This window comes from Vigna radiata, chromosome 4 (genome assembly GCF_000741045.1).
Source record: "Vigna radiata var. radiata cultivar VC1973A chromosome 4, Vradiata_ver6, whole genome shotgun sequence".
Classification (NCBI taxonomy): Eukaryota; Viridiplantae; Streptophyta; class Magnoliopsida; order Fabales; family Fabaceae; genus Vigna; species Vigna radiata.
The window spans coordinates 3,376,243-3,396,727 of NC_028354.1; the positions used below are offsets into that span (position 1 = coordinate 3,376,243).

Consider the following 20,485-nt stretch of genomic DNA (forward strand, 5'->3'; position numbering starts at 1 on the left):
GACTATTGGTAAAATTCATTGCTACTTCGTCGTAGCAATGAATTCATGATGCCAGTAACATGTGAAGCATGTTCACTTCACTAACTCCAAAGCCATCTATTTCTTTCACATTGGGTGCATCTGAAAATTTCAAGTTCTATCGGAAAAGACGATAGATTTATTGAATTCATGATGCAATTCTTACGATTAATGAGAAAATAAAGTTATTCCAACATGTATGAGGTCATTATGTTCTTGAAATTAACTCCTATTAATGAAAATAACATTTGAACAATGTTATCCATTTATAAAGCATTTTCCTTACAGAAAATTTAAATACTGAATAAAAGTACAAATACTAAGCCACGAAGAATCCAATGGCACCAAACGTCATTTTAAATATGCTACAACAAAAGCTATTTCACGTCTTTAGATAAAGAAGTGTACTCGTTTATCAAAGACCAGTTTGAGAATTTTCCACCTTGTAACCATATACTAGAACAGCTATGTATACTATTGTTGACAAAAAAAAAAAAAAATCGGCCATTGAAGCCGACACTAAAATATTATCCAAGAATGAAAACGACATACATCGGCCTATGCTATTTTCTTTTCACTCAACCAAACCAAATAAAAGGATAAATATACACAAGAAAATGAAAATGAGCATTTAAATCTAAATTTACAAAACGGTGTTTATGTGTAGGGCTTTAAGTAATGAGGTAGCCATCTGTTTAACCAACACTTGTCCATCTCTCCGTTCCCCTATTAAGTTTTGAAGCTTTTCAGGTAAATCATTTTCCACAATCAACTTCTTGGGCTGAGGGTGATGCTCATAAACGGCCTGCAACAACATTTTTAAAGAGTTACGGGTCAATTCCAATAAATAATAACTCTTACAATGGGCTGTTTACAAGTACATAAATTCTAACACTGTTCACAAGCCAGAATGATCAACTATTCTTTAGACAAATCTTTCAACTTATAAGTGTTTCCCATTGTTAAACAACATTTATGAATGAAACATTATCAACTCTGAATTTTAAATGATAAAGTATAAAAATTCAAAGAAAGGAAGGCATTTTCTCACATCTGAATAACACAAGATTATCCTTAAAGCTTCAGTAGATTTTATTGAATCACCATTCTTCTATCTACAGTTCTAGATAAACTAAGAATGCCATTTAACAATTTTTTAAGTATGTCAAGCCACATTTATGTGAGCATCTTACTTTTCTTTTTCTAGTTTTGATGAATATTAATTTTTACATCTCTTGACCAGCCAACACAACCTGGTTAAAGGGGCGTGGTATTACCCACCAGAGATTTTAGCACGTATTAACAAAAAATATCATATTTCAACCCGTACCTTTATTAGCCTGAGTAAATTTAGACGAGCTATTGCATCCTGATGATCAAGCCTTGCAATGAGCAACGGCGTTAACCCATTAATAGCCAATGTCGTATTAATCCTCGAAGATTTTCTGCAGTTTATGATCACAGAGATTAAATAAAATTCCAGTACAAATGAAACTGAGAATATTTTAATATGGAAGCACAAAATAACATTCCACTACTGCAGCAGCATCAAACGTAACATAAAAAATATAATGTATCTGGTCTTTTAATTTTTTCTCTCCTGGGAGTATATCTTCTTCACTCTTGATCTCTTCCTTTAAAAAATAATTTTATAAAGAAAAATATCAACCCCTTCAACCTCAATGAGACACTCAATGAGACACTTGAATTCTACAACAACAAAAAGAGTCTTATATTATATATTGCGGACTTTTTTTGTTGTAGAATTCAACTGTCCTATAGATGTAAGGTAGTGGGGTTATATCCCAGAGGCTGACTATACGGATCAAACAATGTCTCAGGAATATAATCAGACAATTGAACTCTAAAACTTATATTCAATAAATAAGCATTATTAGACAAATAAACCTATAGGATAGCAATGACAGGAATGATAAATAATGAAGTTGCAGTGTATAAAGCAGGGATCATCAAAACACTAAAATATCCAATGTTAAAGTTTCCATTGCTTGTTATCCAGTTAGAGAGGGCGATCCTGTAGGAAATTGCTCTTGCAACTGCGTAAAAGTGCATTAATTCATTTTCACTTTCAAAGATGACTCATTATTCAAGTTACTCAGAATTCCCTAGCCTCTTGAAACATGATGAATCCTAAAACTCCTCAAGCAAACTAGATAAATTCAGCCCATCCATTCAACCGACTTTGTACAATGTCTGTGACATTCACGTTAGACTAGTGCTTTTATTTTATAATTTACATACACTGTTTGGCCTAAAGGATGCGACAATGCAACATAAGAGGTTAGCAACATTCCATTGCCCATTATACATATAATTACATTCTACTAAATATAACTGATCTAGACTCTAGCATCAAGCTCACATATAACCCAGTCCTGCTCCTAACTCTGTGTTATGCATCAAAGCCAGGTGAAAAATACATGTTCATCTAAACCTATTCCAGTTCACAATAGGAAAAGGAACTTTGGTGCAATAAAACTTTGTTTTTCACCTATCTGTGCAAGACTGATCAATCAAATAGTTATAGTATTGAAGGACAACCAAATAAAGAGAAAAGAATTAGAGTCCCATACGTGATTATTTTCAAGAATGGCTCCAATATGTGCACAAAATGCCGCTCTGGACATGACTGGAAGAACTTCACAAGCTTCTGAACTGCATCCTTTTTCAGCAATGCTTGTTCAACCTTCCTATTATCGTTGTCATGGGCTAAACAAACTGCAATAGAGTCTAGTGCTGTCACAGACCAAAGCTCATCCTCAAGAAGGTTCAAATAGACATCCAAACCACCATGAGCCCTTAACTGCTCCCTTGAATTGCGAGATGCATGAGCCATGTCACATAGAAGAGGCAAAGCATACTGTTTCAAGGGAGAATTGGATGTAATGAATTGCATTAAATGGGGAATGATTCCATTTTCAGCTGCTTGTTCTTGTCTTCGCTTATTTATCTTGCATAAATTGAATAGGGCATTTAAGACCTGTAGAAAGAGAAAAATGGAAGATGAGATCAAAGTCCGTTTTAGATAGCTAACAACAAGACAAACATCAACAAAAATTACAGATAATATAAACAATCAAAACCAAAGGCGAGGTGACATGAAACTAGTAATGTTTGTCCAAAACCCACAATATATTTAATTAGAAGGCAACTACGTAATGTGCTAGAATGAGTACTTACTGCACCCAATACTGTTCTTAAATAAAAGAAAATTGCAGTCACTACATAACCAATGCTAAAATTTATTGGAGCTTAATACAAATGAAAGTTGAAAGCATTGTACAGAAATTATGGCATGTATAACTATGCTTTATATAACTCAATTTGGATAACAGTAAGGTAAGCAAGGCACACCTCGTGATGTATCTCTGATACAAGAGACCCTTCTTTGAGTTCAAGATTTGGTATCAAGTATTTTATTGCTTCAGCGCGCTGAAGATTTTCTAAGCAATTTGGATCAGTTGACAGATGATTAATACACTTCAGTATCTAGAATACCAATATATGGATGGTCAGAAACTAAATTAGTAGGATATAAGCTAAACTATAAAAACTGTGTTTTTGTCACCTTCAACAAAATAGGAGGCTCCACCCTATTAAACATCTGGAAAAGACGACTGAGCAAGCTTTGGCTACACATATAAGATTTCACTGTTGTGTCAGCTTGTGCAAACTCAAGCAGAAGATCTGCCACTTTCTCCAGATATTCTCTGGCAACTTCTGCATTCAGTGATGAAACCATGTGGGAAAGTAGCCCAGACGAAGTAGCACTACCTGGTCTAGCATTTAGAACACCTGAACCAGACAGGACACCTGATGCTGTCTGTGATGCGATCCCAGATGTGGAAGCAGCTCCTTCACTGGAATTGAAAGTCCCCAATTTCTTTGGAGTGACTTTATGAGAAACTCTAGAACTGGAGTCAAGACTTCCGTTTTCCTTTCCACGTTGAGAAACATCTGCACAACCACAAATACTGTGCCATTCATAAAGAAACACAAATGACAACCAAACCAAACAAGGATAGAAGTTAACAAAACAAAAATACTAGAACAAAACAGAGATTTTATAATCAGAAAAAGCTTTGAATCCTTGTTGGCTAGAAACATGTCATCATTAGCATAGGTAGACTGAAGTGCCTTTTTGCTAGGCTTAAATGTTGGATTCTTTTTCTTTCTCAGTAGTGATTTGGGCCTTTCTTGTCAGGCCTTACCTCTAGTTAGCATATAGCAACATCGTATAAACTGAACTTTTGTAATTGAAAATAACTTGCTGCAGTTAAGCTTATAATTTAGTCCAGTTCAATCAATTACAAAAAACTAGACGCAATGAAGCAGTTAGAAGTTTGGCAACCAACAGATCTTTGCTTAATAACCAACTTTTGTAAATGTAACTATTGAGAATGAATATTCCTAGCAAGGGTTGAAGGATCTTCTAATTTAATAAGTTTGAAATAAAGCATAATTTGTACAAAAGAATGATGAGAAATTTAAAGTAAATTTCAGTGAGTTTATAATTCTTTTAAATTTGTTATTTGTCTTAAAGTATCTTCATAAAAAAATCAGATAGAGCCGTATTATTACCTGCAAATTCTGCCATTAAAAAGTCTAGTTCACCATTCGTTTTCTTTTCGGATGCATGTAACAAAGGGAGTACACTTTCATGTCTTTCTAATCCTGACATCTGACGTACATACTCGAGCTGTCCAGAAAAGCGCCCAGATGGTGGCTCTTTGTCCAACAAGCTAAGAAGAGGCCTAACTTGTTCCTGGTGTGTAGCTCCTGTCACTGATAACCCATTTGATGATGGCTCTGTTGATTTTGGTGGCCTATCAGTTGATGCCCTGTTAGTGGAGCTACGTTGTCTGGATTCCACATCTGCTCGAGAAGGATCAGTTTTCCAACGATCCATATTCTCTCGCTCTTTCAATGCACCCGCGGAAGATTCTCTGGGTGTTTGAGTTGAATTCTTCTCCAATGACATGGCATCATCTATGGAGTAGTTAGCATCTGATCTTCGAGGATTGGAGGATGAAGGATGTGACTGTTCTAAGTGATGATCAAGGACTCCACGTCTCACTTTAGAGGAATCTTGCTGGTCTACTGAAGATAGCAATGCCTCTTTCTGATTAATATAAGGGTGTGTAGGATCCAAGATACCAGATCGTGGGCGTTGTGTCGAACCATCAACTGAAAATCCACCCCCAGCAGAACTAGAAGCTAGTCGAGTTGACTCATTTAAGCTATAAAGAGTATTTATAAGCCTGAGAAGTATTCCATTCTTAGCAGCTATCCGGCAAAAATCATTTCTAGGAGTTGACTGCTGAAGCTTAAATACCTGCCACATGCCATCAATAGCCAGATGAACCATCTCCCTGAAACAGTTTTATAGTCAGCTTTTATTATACAAATTTTAAGAATAAAATGTAAAAGCATATGTACATTGCTAGAATTTATTTATGAGAAGAAATCACAACACACATTCATAGAATTTATTCCGGACCTCGCTCCAATCCCAAATAAATTAAGGGCAGAGGATTGCCTGTGTCATATATGACCATAGTCCAAACCAATTGGGTCATCTTAACAATAAGTAATCAACCAGAGATGCAAACTTAATCTAAAAAAGCCCTATCAAAGACCTCGGACAAAAGCCCTCGTGCCTGAAGCAGGGTGAAAGATCTATTTAAGTTAAATGGTGCCAGTGAAGATCAATGTACTGAACACCTTTGTCAAAAGGGCCTTAACATAACGTGAAAGGTCAGCTCTCCATAAAATCCAAGCTCTGGGTGCACGGCCAAATGGCTACTATCTCTAGATGCCATCACGCTGTCAGATAAAAAATAAGACAAAAATGCAAAGTAATATCATGCTGGAAGTTAAAGCTCCAAAGCTTGTCACTAGCCGTTCAGTTGATATGAGTATCCTATCCTAGGAACAATGGAACATTGACAGGGGAGAAAAAAGACTCTGTAAAACAAAGTGATATCTTAAGAACACACTCTACCATTTTACATAGGTCCCACATCTCATCTCATCGCTCTAGGCAAAAGGTCAAACAGTATACTCCATATAGAGATTCTAATCAAGGAACCCATGTAGCCTTTCAAGATCACTCCCACATCTAATAACGTCTTTCCCTAAAAAGAATCAGACAAACCTAGATCACTTCTGTAATCTTCAAATTGAACAAACATTGGCGTTGCATTGCAAACTATAATCTAGTGTAAATTGCATGCAAGCACGATTCACATAAAAACTAACCTGTACTTGGCATAATCGGCCTCAAGAAATCCCACTAAAACTGGTATTCCACGGCAAGCTATAAACATTTGTAATGTCAGAGAACTGCATTAAGTAAAAACAATCAATTCTACACTTTATTTTCAAAATATAAATCAAGGTAAAAATAACAATAACAATAACAAATAAATACATTCCAGACCTCGACTGACAAAGCTGCTGTAAAAAATAAGCTGCTTCCATTCGAATCTCGCGGGGACGATCAGGTACTGCAAAGCTTGTGACTGCAGGAATCTGCCATGAAATTTTGCATTAAATATAGTCAAACCAAGATATCTGATAACACTCAGCAACACAATTACGCTGGTCAAGTTTCAGTACTCTAGCAGCTATATTTATTGGCCAAATTTTAATATTCCACAATCCCAACTGTTGATTATTGTCTGTTACATAGTGATATTGTTGATTCATGCTTCATTTCCCACTTTTCTCAGGAGATTTTTATATCAGAGATGGTTGTATATTGATATTGTTGACTCTTGCTTTATTCCCAGTTTTCTCAGTTGGGAGATTTCTACATCGCAGAAAATCAGTATCATTGCTTAGATTTTGGGTTTCTTTCATATTTCCTTTGTAACTTGCATATATACACATAACAGAAAATTGCTCAATCAAATCAATTAAATTAAAAGCAACTAGAATTATTCAATCTATAGTAGAGCTCTCCAAGTTACGATATAGTGCATGTTTGATCTCTGTTTCTTTAGTTCAGTTAAACTACAAGAAAAAGAGAGATATTGAGCCGAAACAGTGTTTTAGACCACACATATGCTTTATTTACTTTGAGAAAAGAAATCAATACAATTAATAGAGGAGATTTAGTAATAAAGATATGATACGGGAATAAATAAAAATATTCCAAATAATACACATATATCGATATACTGCTAGACTGATTTTCTTGCACAGTTCTTTTTGGTTGCGTACATTAATTACTCACAGTCAGTTTACACAGTAATACTCTTCAATGTTAATTTCTCTTGAGCTGGATTTGGGTAGGATCAAGTGCTAGGGAACATGATCATGAAGGGAACTAAAGTGGGCAGGTTGTTTCCACTCCATTTTACTTCTCCTAGTTTTTTTCTCTCTTGCAGGGGTTTACCGAATCTATTTTGCAGAATAGCATAACAAGGTTGGGCCATTAAAACTCTACTGTCTCCAATATTATTCATATTGATGTTTGAGGTGTGTCTCTCATATTAAATAATATTTTAATCCAATCCACTATTATTTTGGCATACTACATTATATAAAAAATAATAATACTAACCGATCCAGATTAATAGAAGAGGCTCCCGACATCAATTAGACAAATTTTTAATATAGAATTCAACTAAATTAATCAGGGAAAGGGAAAGGAAAATTCAAGGAGCATGAAACAGACATAATACTTACCAATCCAACAAGACATGCATTTTCTAGGAAATCAGTGTTGTCTTTAACTATTTGATTTATAAGCTGAAGCACAGAACATATAACCTGAAAGAACAATTATATTTACATTAAGATGTCTTCTTCCATGTTACTAAATTGTCAGCATGCCTATCAATAAAGAAAAAAGTTAAACGAAGTATCAAGAAGGACAACACATACACGTGTTTTAGGAACTTCTAGCAAATCTGTTAGAGGAAGTAAACCATGCTGGGTAACAAAAACAATCTTCTGCTCTGGGCGTTGGTTAAATATACCAATAAGTTTCTGACATGCAGACACAATCACATCTTCTGATTCCTCTGGTTTTAATGAACCAACTAGTTTGCTGAACTCAACAGCCTACAGCGTTGTGGTAAATACATCACAGATGCAAGTATAATATATAAAGCAGTGGTGAACCAAACTCAAAATTTTCTACAGGAAGCAGCTTTCACATGCAAACAACATTGTTTAAAAATCTGACGCTAAAATCAAGGGTAACAGATAGAATGTAACCATTGAATCCCAACAAAAACTACACAAAAGAAAGTGGTGGTCTAAGAAATTAGAACAATTTGAAATCATCATGGAACGCACTAAAACTTGTTTTCCTTCTTTTTATTAAGATCATTATTAAAGCAGCACAGCAGCATAAATTATGAAGTTCAATTGTTTAGATTTGGGAGTTCAAAGAAGATGCCAAAATGCAATTCTGACTTGAAAATTTTTTTTAACTTGAATTACTTTACAGAATTATGTATAGCCCACTATAATGCGGAACATGCACAAGGCAAATTCCAACAGTGGAGAAAAGAACATTATGAAGCCATAATGGGAAATGCTAAATTAAAAAGTGTAAAGTATAAAGTAATTGACATCAACAGCACACATTCTTGGACATCAAAATAATTAGTGCAAATTGAAAATTGCATTTTCCCTCCCTCTCCCCAGTCGATTCTCTAGCTTTTTTCCAAAGATATACCCAAAGATATGAAGAACCATGTTTCACAGGATTGCCCAGTACAAAACCATATTAATGGGGTACACAGCAGAAATTAATATGAAATGAAAAGGGAAAAAGGAAGATATCCGAGAAATTACTTCCATAACAAAACTATAATATAAAATGTTTACAAACAAGAGCCAATATTGAAGGATGAGTATTTTCTACCTTACAATATACAACATTATGCTAATGTCAAACAACAATCCACCATGGCATAATAACATGTAACCAAGAAAAAAATATATATGACATACCAAAAAATGAATTGAACAAACCACTTTATGTAAGGGAAAAATAAGTTACTCAGAGGATAGAAGAAAAACCCCTGGTACCTGCAAAGGAAAAAGGTTCTCTCCAGGAAGCTTTTCATCAAAGACCTGAGAAGAGAGAGAGAGACAATAGAGTAAAAAAAAATAACATAGGACTTTAATAGACAAATATTAAATATCAAGACTGAGTAACTTACCAAACCATCTATATCAATCACATCATCTTTTAGAACACCTATCATTACTCGATGCAAAAGATTCCCACCACTGTTTGCCTGTCCAATTTCACTTTCCTTCTCCCATTGCTTTCGAGCAATTGTGGCCCTCAACTCTTTAGCCAGGTCATTTTTCCCACCATCAGTTGTAGATGTGTTACCTTTAACCATATGAGAAGTGGATGTAGATGTGGATGCCTCTGCTGCAACATCGCCAGGTTGTTTATCTAATGGGTGGAATAAATCATCTAGGTAGGCATCTCCTGGTGGGTCACTAAATCTACTCAGCTCATTTCCTTCCACAGTGGTTGGCATCTTCATTGCCTTCATACGGCAATTAAACAACTGTATTAGATTTCATCTTTGACATATTCTCTTGATGAATTATAGCATCAATTATTAAAAGATAAACAGGGAATCTTTGACAAACCTTAGCTGACTTGATTTCATCTCATGGACTCAACACTCACACTACTCAAAAAGCATTTAATGATTCTCTAATTTATATGCACTTGAAGTTGAGAGATAATGAAAAGTCTTATATTTTGATTTAGAAAAACTGATACACTTTACTACTGTATTTATAGAAGACAGTAATTCTAAAAGATAAAAAGGCGGGAAGCTCCTAACAAAACCCTAACATAAGTATTAATAATAAAATAAAGACATTATACTTCAACATATGCCACCTGCTCACTGATAATTCCAAACCCAAATTTTCAAACATAACGAAACAGAAATGGAATTCTGTAGTGTTTAACCCTGTTATAGATATGGATTATAATTTGTTTTTTTACTACGGTGAAAAATATTACAGAGTGTACAAAGTACAATGAAAAGTAAGTGCATGACAAAAATGGACAAAAAACAAGATAGTCTGATTAGAATGGGAAGATAAAGACTTAAAAACATTTCAGGAAAAACAATTAAGATGGACCAAGCTCTAAATGGATTTATCAAATATTTAGTTTTCAAGGATCCCAAGCGTGTCATCTGATTTGCATAACCAACCTCAGTTAACATGACCATGCTTGGCTTTCAAAAAAGAAAAAGCAATACAATAAATGGAACTTACAACAAATAAATAATCAATATTAACTAAGTAACTAACGTTAAGGGAACCATGAAATACCTTGAGGGAACCATTATCTTGACCTCTTGGCCCAAAAGCAAATGATTTGTTACCATTGTTTACAGAGCTGTCTTTTCCTCCAACCTTACTAGCCATTCCTCTCGATTGTGGTGATCCAACCTCTCCATTCATCATAACTTCATGAAGTCCTTCATTTGAAATTTCGTGATTGCCAGTAGGCTCGGAATTACCAACTTCTCTATTTGGAGAGAGATTGCTAGATCCAGTTTGTAGAAGTGACTTCTCACGAATGGCTAAGGTAAGAACCTGATCTGATGGAACATGATCTTCTTTTTGTGCTCTTTCATCAGAAAAATTAGGAACTGAAGCATTGTCTTCATGAGATTTTCTGCCCTGAGCAGCCACAGATGAAAGCTCTTTTCCAGAATCCTACGACATAAAAAATTACATTGGTACTAAAGATAGAATAATATAGTCTCAGAGCTTCCCATCAACACTAACCTCTTTCTCCACAGAAGAGCCTTCATAAGCACTCTTATGATAACCACCAGAATCTTCTGCATCTCCAGAGTCATCTTCCTCTATATTTCTGCAAGTGGTAGCACAATTGGTTCAAATAAAAAAACATAACAGTTATAGAGCTAAAAGTATATGATACCTTACAACAATTCAAAGTGATAAAAATAGTAAATAAATTGTAGAATCAATAAATATCGAATTCAGTAGAGAAAACTAATCCTCAAAAGTACCTCCACAAATTGGAAGTGAACACTGCATATATAATACAAATCCGATGTGTAACACTTCAGTTATCAGCAGCTACACACTACGGAGCAATGCAGGAAAAAAAGGAGTGATGATATACAAACTGCTGGAGTTCTCCACCCAGTATAAATATGGTTAACTTTGTACAATTAGGGGTTAAGAGTAAATGAAGATGATTTTATATAATTATTAATTGGTAGTTCTTGCCTTAATGGTTAAATCTCTCACAAATGATTAATAGGGTCATGACGCTATTCAAATATCTATCAGTGCTTATATATTTCTCAAAGGTTAAGAGTAAAGAAATGTGAGCATCCAATTATGAATCTGTGCTGGTCATACTATAAGTTAATGTCCCACAAGTGATTAAAAAGGTCATGATAATATTGAAATGCCTAATGGTAGTCAACTTTGCCTCGCAAGTGGTTAAGAGTAAATGAATATCTGTATACAATTATCAATCTGAAATCATGTTACTAATGGTTAAATACGTTTCACAATTATTAATTTGAAATATGTAGTGGCAATTAATTGTCCCTTAAAGGCAATAAACTTGATTAGTGGACACACCTCCTGGACATTTTGGAGCAGGATGATCATAATTTTTCATTAAATAAAGGGTGAGGATCATGGTTTTAAATTACAGTCCACAGCCACAATGCAAATCTCAATCACAAATTACCAGAAGACTTGGGCAACACAGTCACAGCACAACTTTATCTCTATTAACTTTCACTCATAAAAAATCAAATTTCAATCTTCTACACTAACTTCTAAGTGTTAAATGCTTGAATAAGAGTATGGGATGTTGGGAGACATCCGGAAATACCTCAGGGCGATGCACTAGGTGGCAGCATGCAAAAGATATATCAATAATTGGAATAATTGTGAAATTCTTCTTTTTTTACTTTTGGTGAAAACATAATTTCGCTGCAGTGCTGCCTGCAACCAAAATGGCCACAACCATGACCACAATTACAACCAAGGTGAGGATGTGAAGATGTTCCGATTTTGGCCGAGAATATGACGAATATACGCCCTATAAAACCTATGTATAACTCAACTCCAACAACTAGCTCAAGGATTGGCCATAAAAACACCAGGTGAATGAGATCGGTGCTAATGGTCATCATCCAAGCCAACAATAAAATAAAAGAGGAAAAGAAAAGCAAAGGTTTGTTCCCTTATTATGACTTCAATAATCACACACTGTATGAATAAGGAGATCAATGCTAATGAATAATAATAGCTAAAAAGAATGCTACACAGATTTCCTAATCAGTTTCTTGGAAAATGAAGGAAATAATATCTTATGCAATCTACCTTAGTGTTGCACTATGACGAAGAGAAGACTGCAGAACACGTCTACAATTTTGAATCCAGGGGTGAGACAGCAGAGTTTTAGCATCAGGCCTTTGTCTAGAATCCTGAAATGTGCAACAAAATGGCATAGAAAACAGTTTTAGTCACTCGTTTTATTTGATAAAATTACAAATCAAATTAATAAAGTATTAAGTATCTATATTGTCTGACCTACAATGTAGATATATGATAAATGTTAAGTAGATTTTAAACCTAACTCAATCCTACAAAACCGACTTGTAATGTGAGGTTTTCACTCATTTATATACTCTAAATTTGTCTTTGACTTTCAATACACCCCTCTTACACCGAGACATACATCTTATGTGCGGGATAAGACATTGATGGGTGGTCCAATATTGGGTGGAACAATACATCCAACAAACAACAAATTTCCTGATAATGGGATAGCACAATAGGTCGAACAAATGACTCTGATACTATGTTAAGAAGTGAATTTTAAATCTAACTCAACTTTACAAAACCAACATGTAAGATGAGATTTCAACCTACTTGCATACTTTAAATTGGCCTTATCACTAATCAATGTAAGACTTTTAATAATAAATTATAATTTGACCAATACATTAAAAGAGTCATAAAACAGAAAGCAAATTTATGTTAGGAGATGGGTGGAGATAAAACAAGGAGAAGAATAGCAGGAAATCTAAGTTAAAACAACAGATGCATACGAAATATATTCTAACAAACAGCGAAGATGGAATTACCTTCTTAAAGCATTGAAGCAGAAAATCAGTAATATCAGGTGAAAGGCTATCGGGAATTGGCGGGTGCTCATCCTGAGATAAACCTCAAGGGTTATAAATGAAATCATACTCTTTTAGTTAAGCATAACAAGAACACAAGAAAACATAAAATGCACCAATAATGAACTTATTTATAATACAATCATGTGCAAAGGCCACTATCTAGCAAAATGCTTAATGAAACTGTCAAATCTGTATTACACTCCTAAAGATTTACAGCATGTATACCTATACAAACACAAACAGTTATATATTGAAACATCTTATTAAACATAAACTAATCTTATCTTGATCCTACAATTTTGCATCAAGTAGATTATCCGGTTAAAGGCTAATAATAAGGATATTAAACATCTTATTACAATCAACCAAAACTCGAGTCTAAGGAACTTTTATATATTGAAAAAACAGTAAATGATAGCACAATAGCAAACCTGGACAATACGAAAAAGAGCTGGCATAGGCTGCAAATCATAATAAGGAGGTACACATGTAAGAAGTTCAATAACTGTACAGCCAACACTCCAAATGTCAGAAGCTGCACAAACCCCAGCCATTTCTATAACCTGACAAGTTAAAACCAAATTATCAGTGAGCACCCTAATCAACCACAATAAATACAACATACTAGAAATCATTTTAATTCACAATCAACAAAATTAGGTTCTCTAAAAAGGAAGCAAGGAGCTCAGCTCAACAAATAAACTACTTTCCTTATTAAAATGAAATACATTGTAAGAATGACAAAAGGGTAGTAGACCTGGGAGAAGTGGTCGAACAAAGTAAATAGCATACTAAAGTGGAAAAAACTGAAACAAATTGGCTCAAAAAACCAGAAAGGAAACCAATCTCCTTATATTATTCTAGTGTTAAAAAAACAATTTGAACAAGGCACTAACTAAAAGTTCTAAGCAAATGATTTAGCAAAAGAACATGAAACAATTAATACCTCAGGGGCCATCCAGTAGGGTGTTCCAACAACTGAATGAGTGTTAACATCTGCCTCTGTTAGCTTTGTAGCAACACCAAAATCAGCTAGTTTCACAAGACCCTGAAGCAGAAATTAATATGTACTTAGTTAAGAAATAAAGAAAAATTTCCGGATTTAAAAGAAAAACAATGTAATATAAACAAAATACTAGACATGACAAGATCTAGAGTGTGACATTAAAGAAAACTCATGGTGATACTGTAATACAAAATTAGAAGAAATTTTATTACAGATAGAAGTCCAAAAGGTTGGAGTGAATCCTTCACTTTACAGGGTAAAAAGAGAATTTGCAGCCAATGAAAGGAAAAAATTGAGATGGTGATCAGCAGATGCACATATACAACAAACTATGTAGTTAATTCAATCAATGTCAACTCAGTCCCAATCACCAAGTATTCAATCAATGGTTATAGCTCCTCACTTTAGAGAACAAATTCAAAAAGGTAAAAAGATACAGCAGAATCCTTAACAAAGGCAAAACAGAGGTAGAAAATAATAAAGAAAAAATGGGAACTGTAGAAAAGAGTCAGGGTGAGAGAGCAGTGCAGTGCTTTCCCATCAATATTTACTCCTCTTTTTGTTGCCCTTATATTTTCCATTAAGGAGGATGGCATGTGTTCTTTGTTCTTCATACTTTTCCTATTTTCATCTTCGTGAGTTTTCTTTCTTTTAATTTAAATTGCAAAAAATATAAAGGGTGATGAATTAAACGCAAAATAAGTAATAGCATGATAATGCTCAAAACAAATATTCAAGAAACAGACTTCCTAGTCTACTAATTTCCGCTTTCTTATTTTAGAAAGATTATATTCTAAATTAAAAATTGATTCACTACAAAAAATGCTGAATTGATTGGTACAGCAGTTCAACTAACCGAACAAGCAGCAACAAAAGCAAAAAAAGTTAAGAATCTTTATAATTATAAAGGAAAAACAGAGAATTCTTAGATAACGTGAACATAACACACAACTTTCAGCAGAGAAAAGAAGCATAAAAAGAGACAACACTTTAAAAATAAAGCAAAAATGAATGTAGTATATCATGAAGCATAAAAAATAATGATGTAAAATACAATTAGACTCTTGATCAACTTGGCTAAACATTGATTTTAGATTACTAACACAAATACTTCCAGATGCAATTAATTTAGGTCCAAATAAAAGGAAAAATTATATGATAAGAAAAATCTTCTGCATTCACATTGCTTGAATAACATTGAGATGAAATCATTCTGCATGCACACAGCCAGAATAATTGCCAAAACACAGCCCTAGTGTATAACGAGAACATAAAATTAGAAAGCTTGCCTCCTTAGTTGTCAGTATGTTTGCACCCTTAATATCCCGATGAATAACTCCTTGTTCATGAAGATAAACCAAACCTTCCAACACCTATCTCGTTATGTAATATATTTAGTATACAAAGAAAAAGCACATCCTGGAAAAAAGCCTCAACGAGTAGTCCTACACCTACTAACCTGGGCTATATATACCGCAACCAATGATTCTGGAAAAGGTCCAAATTTATTGGGCTTGATAATATTTGCAAGCGAACCATTTTCCACATACCTATGATACAGCAAAAGAGCACGAAACAAAGTCTATTAACTCCACTGATTACCCTTCAAATGATGCTATGATTAAATCATCTAATGTTGTGAAAGAGTAGAACCCACTTACTCGAGAACTATGTGCAGGTGACTTTTTGTCTTAGAAGATCCAAGATACTTTACAATGTTTTTGTGGTTCAGATTCTGCAAAATAATCAAATTCAAAAACATGGCATCATATAATATCACAAAAGACAATCCAAATGTGCTCAGAACCCCAAGCTTTTTTGTATAAATCCCAAGATTAAGCCAATGAACTGTTCATTATTACAGCATCACCAAACATAGAAAGATAGCATAATAGAATGAATCACACCGTGCCACCTCTTGTTTTGGCACCTCCAACTGTACACAACAACCAACGCATAAAGGTCATGTTTAATCTCTTGCAGTCATCTCTCCCAGCTACACTATACATTTGCAAACATTCAACCTCACTTCCATTGTCTATGGTTTCCCCACCCACTTTTTGGGAGAACTTTGTGATTCCCCATCCAAGGTTTTGGCACAAAGCTTTTTCCTTCTTTCATGTTCGAGAACATGCATAGTATGGGGCACATATAAGAAACGAAATCGTATATAATATCAATTGATAGTTAATTTTCCCAAGCTAGGCAAGCAGACCACGTTCCTTTTGTTCCAATTCAAGTCACATTAGTTTAAGAGTATATATTTTAGTGAAAGAACATCCGTAGCATGCCATTAAAATCATAGCCTAAAGCTTACACAAACAATATACACTACAAAGAAATGGAGCAAATAACAAACAGCTATTCAGCAAAATAAAAAATTTATTCATAATGTTATCCAAAATGCAATCCAATATTGCGGAATAGAAGTACCTTTAACAAATCAATCTCTTGCTGAAAACATTGAGGCATCCATCAAATGACAGCATAATCACAGGCAAAACAACAACCAGATTAGTGAATGGAGATAAGGAAATATCAATTATGAACGACATAACAGAATACTGACATTAAGATTTAAAGAAGAAATGACATTGAGTTTATAGTTATCTATTATTTGTGATCATATGTTGGTAATTCAAGTGTCCAACCAAAAGTCACACAGAGAAATGATCCAAGAGAAGGCCAGTCATATGAGTGGAAAATCCCACTAACCCAATGATGAGTGTGCCCTACTTTTTGTTGTCTGGCAAAACTGAAGACGTAATTTATTTATGGCAACATATGGCAGAGCAACAGAGTATAAAACAAGTATGACTAAAAACATTTTAGTGATAGCTGCTGATTGTGGTGAGCAGATCAGATAATAGACAACAATGAGAATTAGCTTATCCACACATTGATTACAAAAATTGATCAGTTAATGTTTTTTTCTCTTTCTTAATAGTTGAATATCTTCCATAAGGGGTATGGAGGATCATTACTTGTATTTGTTTCTGCTTAATGAATTTCTTCCTTTAACCAAGATTTTATACTAATACTAAAAATAAAGCTAAATGCAGCAACACTGTCAAACTCGAGGATCGAAAGGGTACATAAAAAGATTATCTAAAATCCTTTCTAAAATATATAAGTATATTTATATACATGGTTATCAAATTCACGAGTTAATGAGTTAACTCAGACAAGTTTACATGCTCACCAATGGCTTCCAAGTCAGTTGTAGAATCAGTAAACTCAATTGTAGACTTGGTAAACTTGTATGAACTCACTCAGTTGATGGAAAAAAATTTTAAACCAAAATGCAGTTGTATGAACTCACCAAATTAGGGCTTTTGTGTTTAATCCCCTTCTTCTTAACTCTCTAGCACAACGCCCTCTCACCTCACTCAGTCTCTCACACAATGCATCACTATGTTTGAGTACCTTGATAACAACAATAACAATGTTCCAGAGACGGCAATGGCAACATTAAGTGTCAAGAATGTCACTATTCGTATCAGTAAACAAGATTGAAGCAAATCAAAAGTTTAGATTTAGCGATTTTCTGTTGAAACAAATAATTTGCAACAAATTTGTGCAACTAGTGATTCCCTGTGCAAGCTAACATGTGGACCCACCCAAAACTCATGATAGTACAAGTTGGTTGGCTTACTCGAGATTTTGAAAACATGCTGATATGAAATTCTTATTGACGATGGCCTAGAAACAAAAAGAAAACATGTACTATATAACAAGACATGGTTGGCTTTCCTTAACTTTGTGCAATTATATTGTAGGCAGAACTCCAAATACAACCCAATCAAAAACACCAAAAGAAGTAATAGAATGCAAGCAAGGTTATTTAGCAATCCCATGCTGCAGCCACTAATTATTTAAATCCTATTAATGATAAAGCTCAGATAGATGATGAGTGGTTAGAATAACAATAAGAAAAATAATCCCAAAAAATCAATAAAGTAACTCTAAATCCCGCACGAATAAAATAATAGTGTCACCTTCTAGAGCAGACCACTAGTGTTCCTAAATAATGCTATTTGGTTTGTGTATACACACATGCACTTGGCTATCTGTTTTACCATTACCCATTACTAACGCATAATGTGTAAAAAAGGGAGATAGTGCTTAGTGCCCAATTAGTCAGTGTGAAAGCAGAAGATGTATTTAGAGACCCAAACACACAGCACTAAAGATTTGTTCTAAATGTGACCATTTCTCATATCCATATTCGTACCCAGTACTAGTACCTTACCCAAATCCATGCAACATAAGACTAAATACTTTCCCATTTATAGTTGATTAGTTGATAGCTAACATCAAAATTAAAACTCAAAAAAATTATACACGTTACATACCATGATGATGTTGAGATCCTCCTGAGCAATATTCTCCAAAGAAACTTGTTTAATGGCAACAAAATCTCCATTCTCCAGGTCCAAACCTTTGTAAACTCGACCATAAGCTCCTTTCCCAATCTCATCTCCCAGCATCTGCTCCAAATCTCACATACAAAATAATCTATTTTATGATCCAAAAAGTGTAAAATAAAATGTCAAAAAGTAATAATAAAATTATAATAATAATAATTCTCCAGTCAATCTCTAGACGAATTCCACCATCCAATTCCTCCGCAGCATCACCCGCCTCCGTTTTGCCTTCAAAATCAACATAGTGAAAATACACTAAGCATTCCTTTATCCTCATTCTGGCAAGCACCACCAGTATTTTCATCTGACATCATAACAAGTTCCAACATTACCCCTGCACCCTAACACCCCATCCAGCCCAACCCAGCACCAGTACCAGCCACCATCCCATCACATTGCACTACTAACGTCACTAATATCCACGCAGTAGTCTCAATCTCAGGTTTCACCAACTACACTAGCACCCTTACCTACACCATTCCACAGTTTCACTATGCATCTCATCACACTAACAACAAAGCAAACAATCATCCAAGTTCCTTTAACTTCACAGATTCCCAACAATCACAGAATCCTACAGCTAAAGCTTCCACCAATCGATCTTCAGCAACAGCGAGAAAAAAGTAGAGATCGAAAGACAATCAATGATCGAAGAGAGTGAAGGGGGAAAATGACGTACATATTTATTGTCCAGAGTCTTCGATTTAGTGAACGCCGTCGTCGTCGTCTGGCGCGACATCTCGGCGAGTGCGGAGCTGCGATCGTAGAACTCAAACCCTAGAAACGGAACATTGAATCGCCGGAGAAAGAACACTCCGATTTGGCTAATAAATAAAATATAATGTTCAAATTCCTAACTTTTCTTTCTTTTTCCTTTGCTTTTTCAAAATTTATACATTAACAAACACAAACTTTTTCTTTTTTCCTTTTTTTCCATTCAGAAATAATTATTTGACCCATCAAATTTTTTATATTTATTTAATATCATTTTTAAAAATATATATATATATAAAAGTTTATTTTTTTATATATTTTATTTTATAGTATATATCAAATAAATGTAAATATGTATTATATGTTTTATATATTTTATTTTATAGTATATATTTTATAAGTTTTCTTTAGTCATCAATCAAATATATTTAAAAATAAAGTTAAATATGTTTTTTAATTTCTATACTAAATTTTGGTTTTAGTGTTTTTTCTTTACATTTTGATTAATTTTTTTTTTCTCAAGAAAAGTAACTGACGTTAAATTTGATTTTTTCTAATCAATTATGTTTTAATGATTTTTTCTTTCCACTATACAGTTATAAGACAATTTTAAAAATAATTTAAGAAAAGTATGTTCCTCTTTCTTGTGTATTGACAGATTGCAATGCCAAGACAAAATTAGGAAAATGTGGGGGCGGTAATGCGGTAATGGACATACCGTTGCCACTTTTCTAACTCTTTTAATATTAATTAATTATTGATGAAAAAAAAAGTGAATGATTTATGTTTTTATACACTTGAAATTACCTAGTCAAACATTTAAAAAAATAAAAATATTAGAAGTAAAACTAATAAAATATTAAATCTAAAAACTATTTAATCTACTGAAATTTTTAATAAATCACTTGAACATATCGTCATAAAAAAAATGCGAGTAAATTTTAAGATATAGAATAAGCCAAATTATTAAAATAGAAAAAAAAATATAAATATACATATATATATATATATATATATATATATATATGTATTACTCACATTTATCCATACTTGATCAATATATAAATTTTTTGTTTAAATATAAATGAGTTTAAAGAATACTTATG

The 20,485-nt window shown here is 33.9% G+C and overlaps 1 protein-coding gene across 3 annotated transcripts; it reads right to left on the minus strand.

Moving 5' to 3' along the window:
* Positions 1-333: 333 nt before the first annotated feature.
* On the minus strand, positions 334-19,529 carry LOC106759229 (MAP3K epsilon protein kinase 1). 3 transcript variants are annotated; one of them, XM_014642298.2, is made up of 24 exons: positions 19,345-19,529; positions 18,594-18,728; positions 16,672-16,692; positions 15,900-15,973; positions 15,698-15,788; positions 15,528-15,611; positions 14,179-14,280; positions 13,664-13,795; positions 13,191-13,262; positions 12,424-12,527; positions 10,837-10,924; positions 10,375-10,764; positions 9,225-9,566; positions 9,091-9,135; positions 7,933-8,112; positions 7,735-7,818; positions 6,482-6,573; positions 6,301-6,384; positions 4,621-5,411; positions 3,608-3,996; positions 3,394-3,528; positions 2,613-3,019; positions 1,349-1,463; positions 334-823 (listed from the first exon to the last, which is right to left on the minus strand). In XM_014642298.2, the coding sequence occupies exons 1-24, from the start codon at positions 19,402-19,404 to the stop codon at positions 662-664; spliced, it is 4,179 nt and encodes a 1,392-aa protein (XP_014497784.1). In that variant the 5' UTR covers positions 19,405-19,529; the 3' UTR covers positions 334-661. The 3 variants fall into 3 exon arrangements, with proteins under 3 accessions (XP_014497784.1, XP_022635308.1, XP_022635307.1); XM_022779587.1 differs by having other exon boundaries at positions 18,594-18,739; positions 19,345-19,487; XM_022779586.1 differs by lacking the exon at positions 16,672-16,692.
* Between the last annotated feature and the right edge of the window lie 956 nt (positions 19,530-20,485).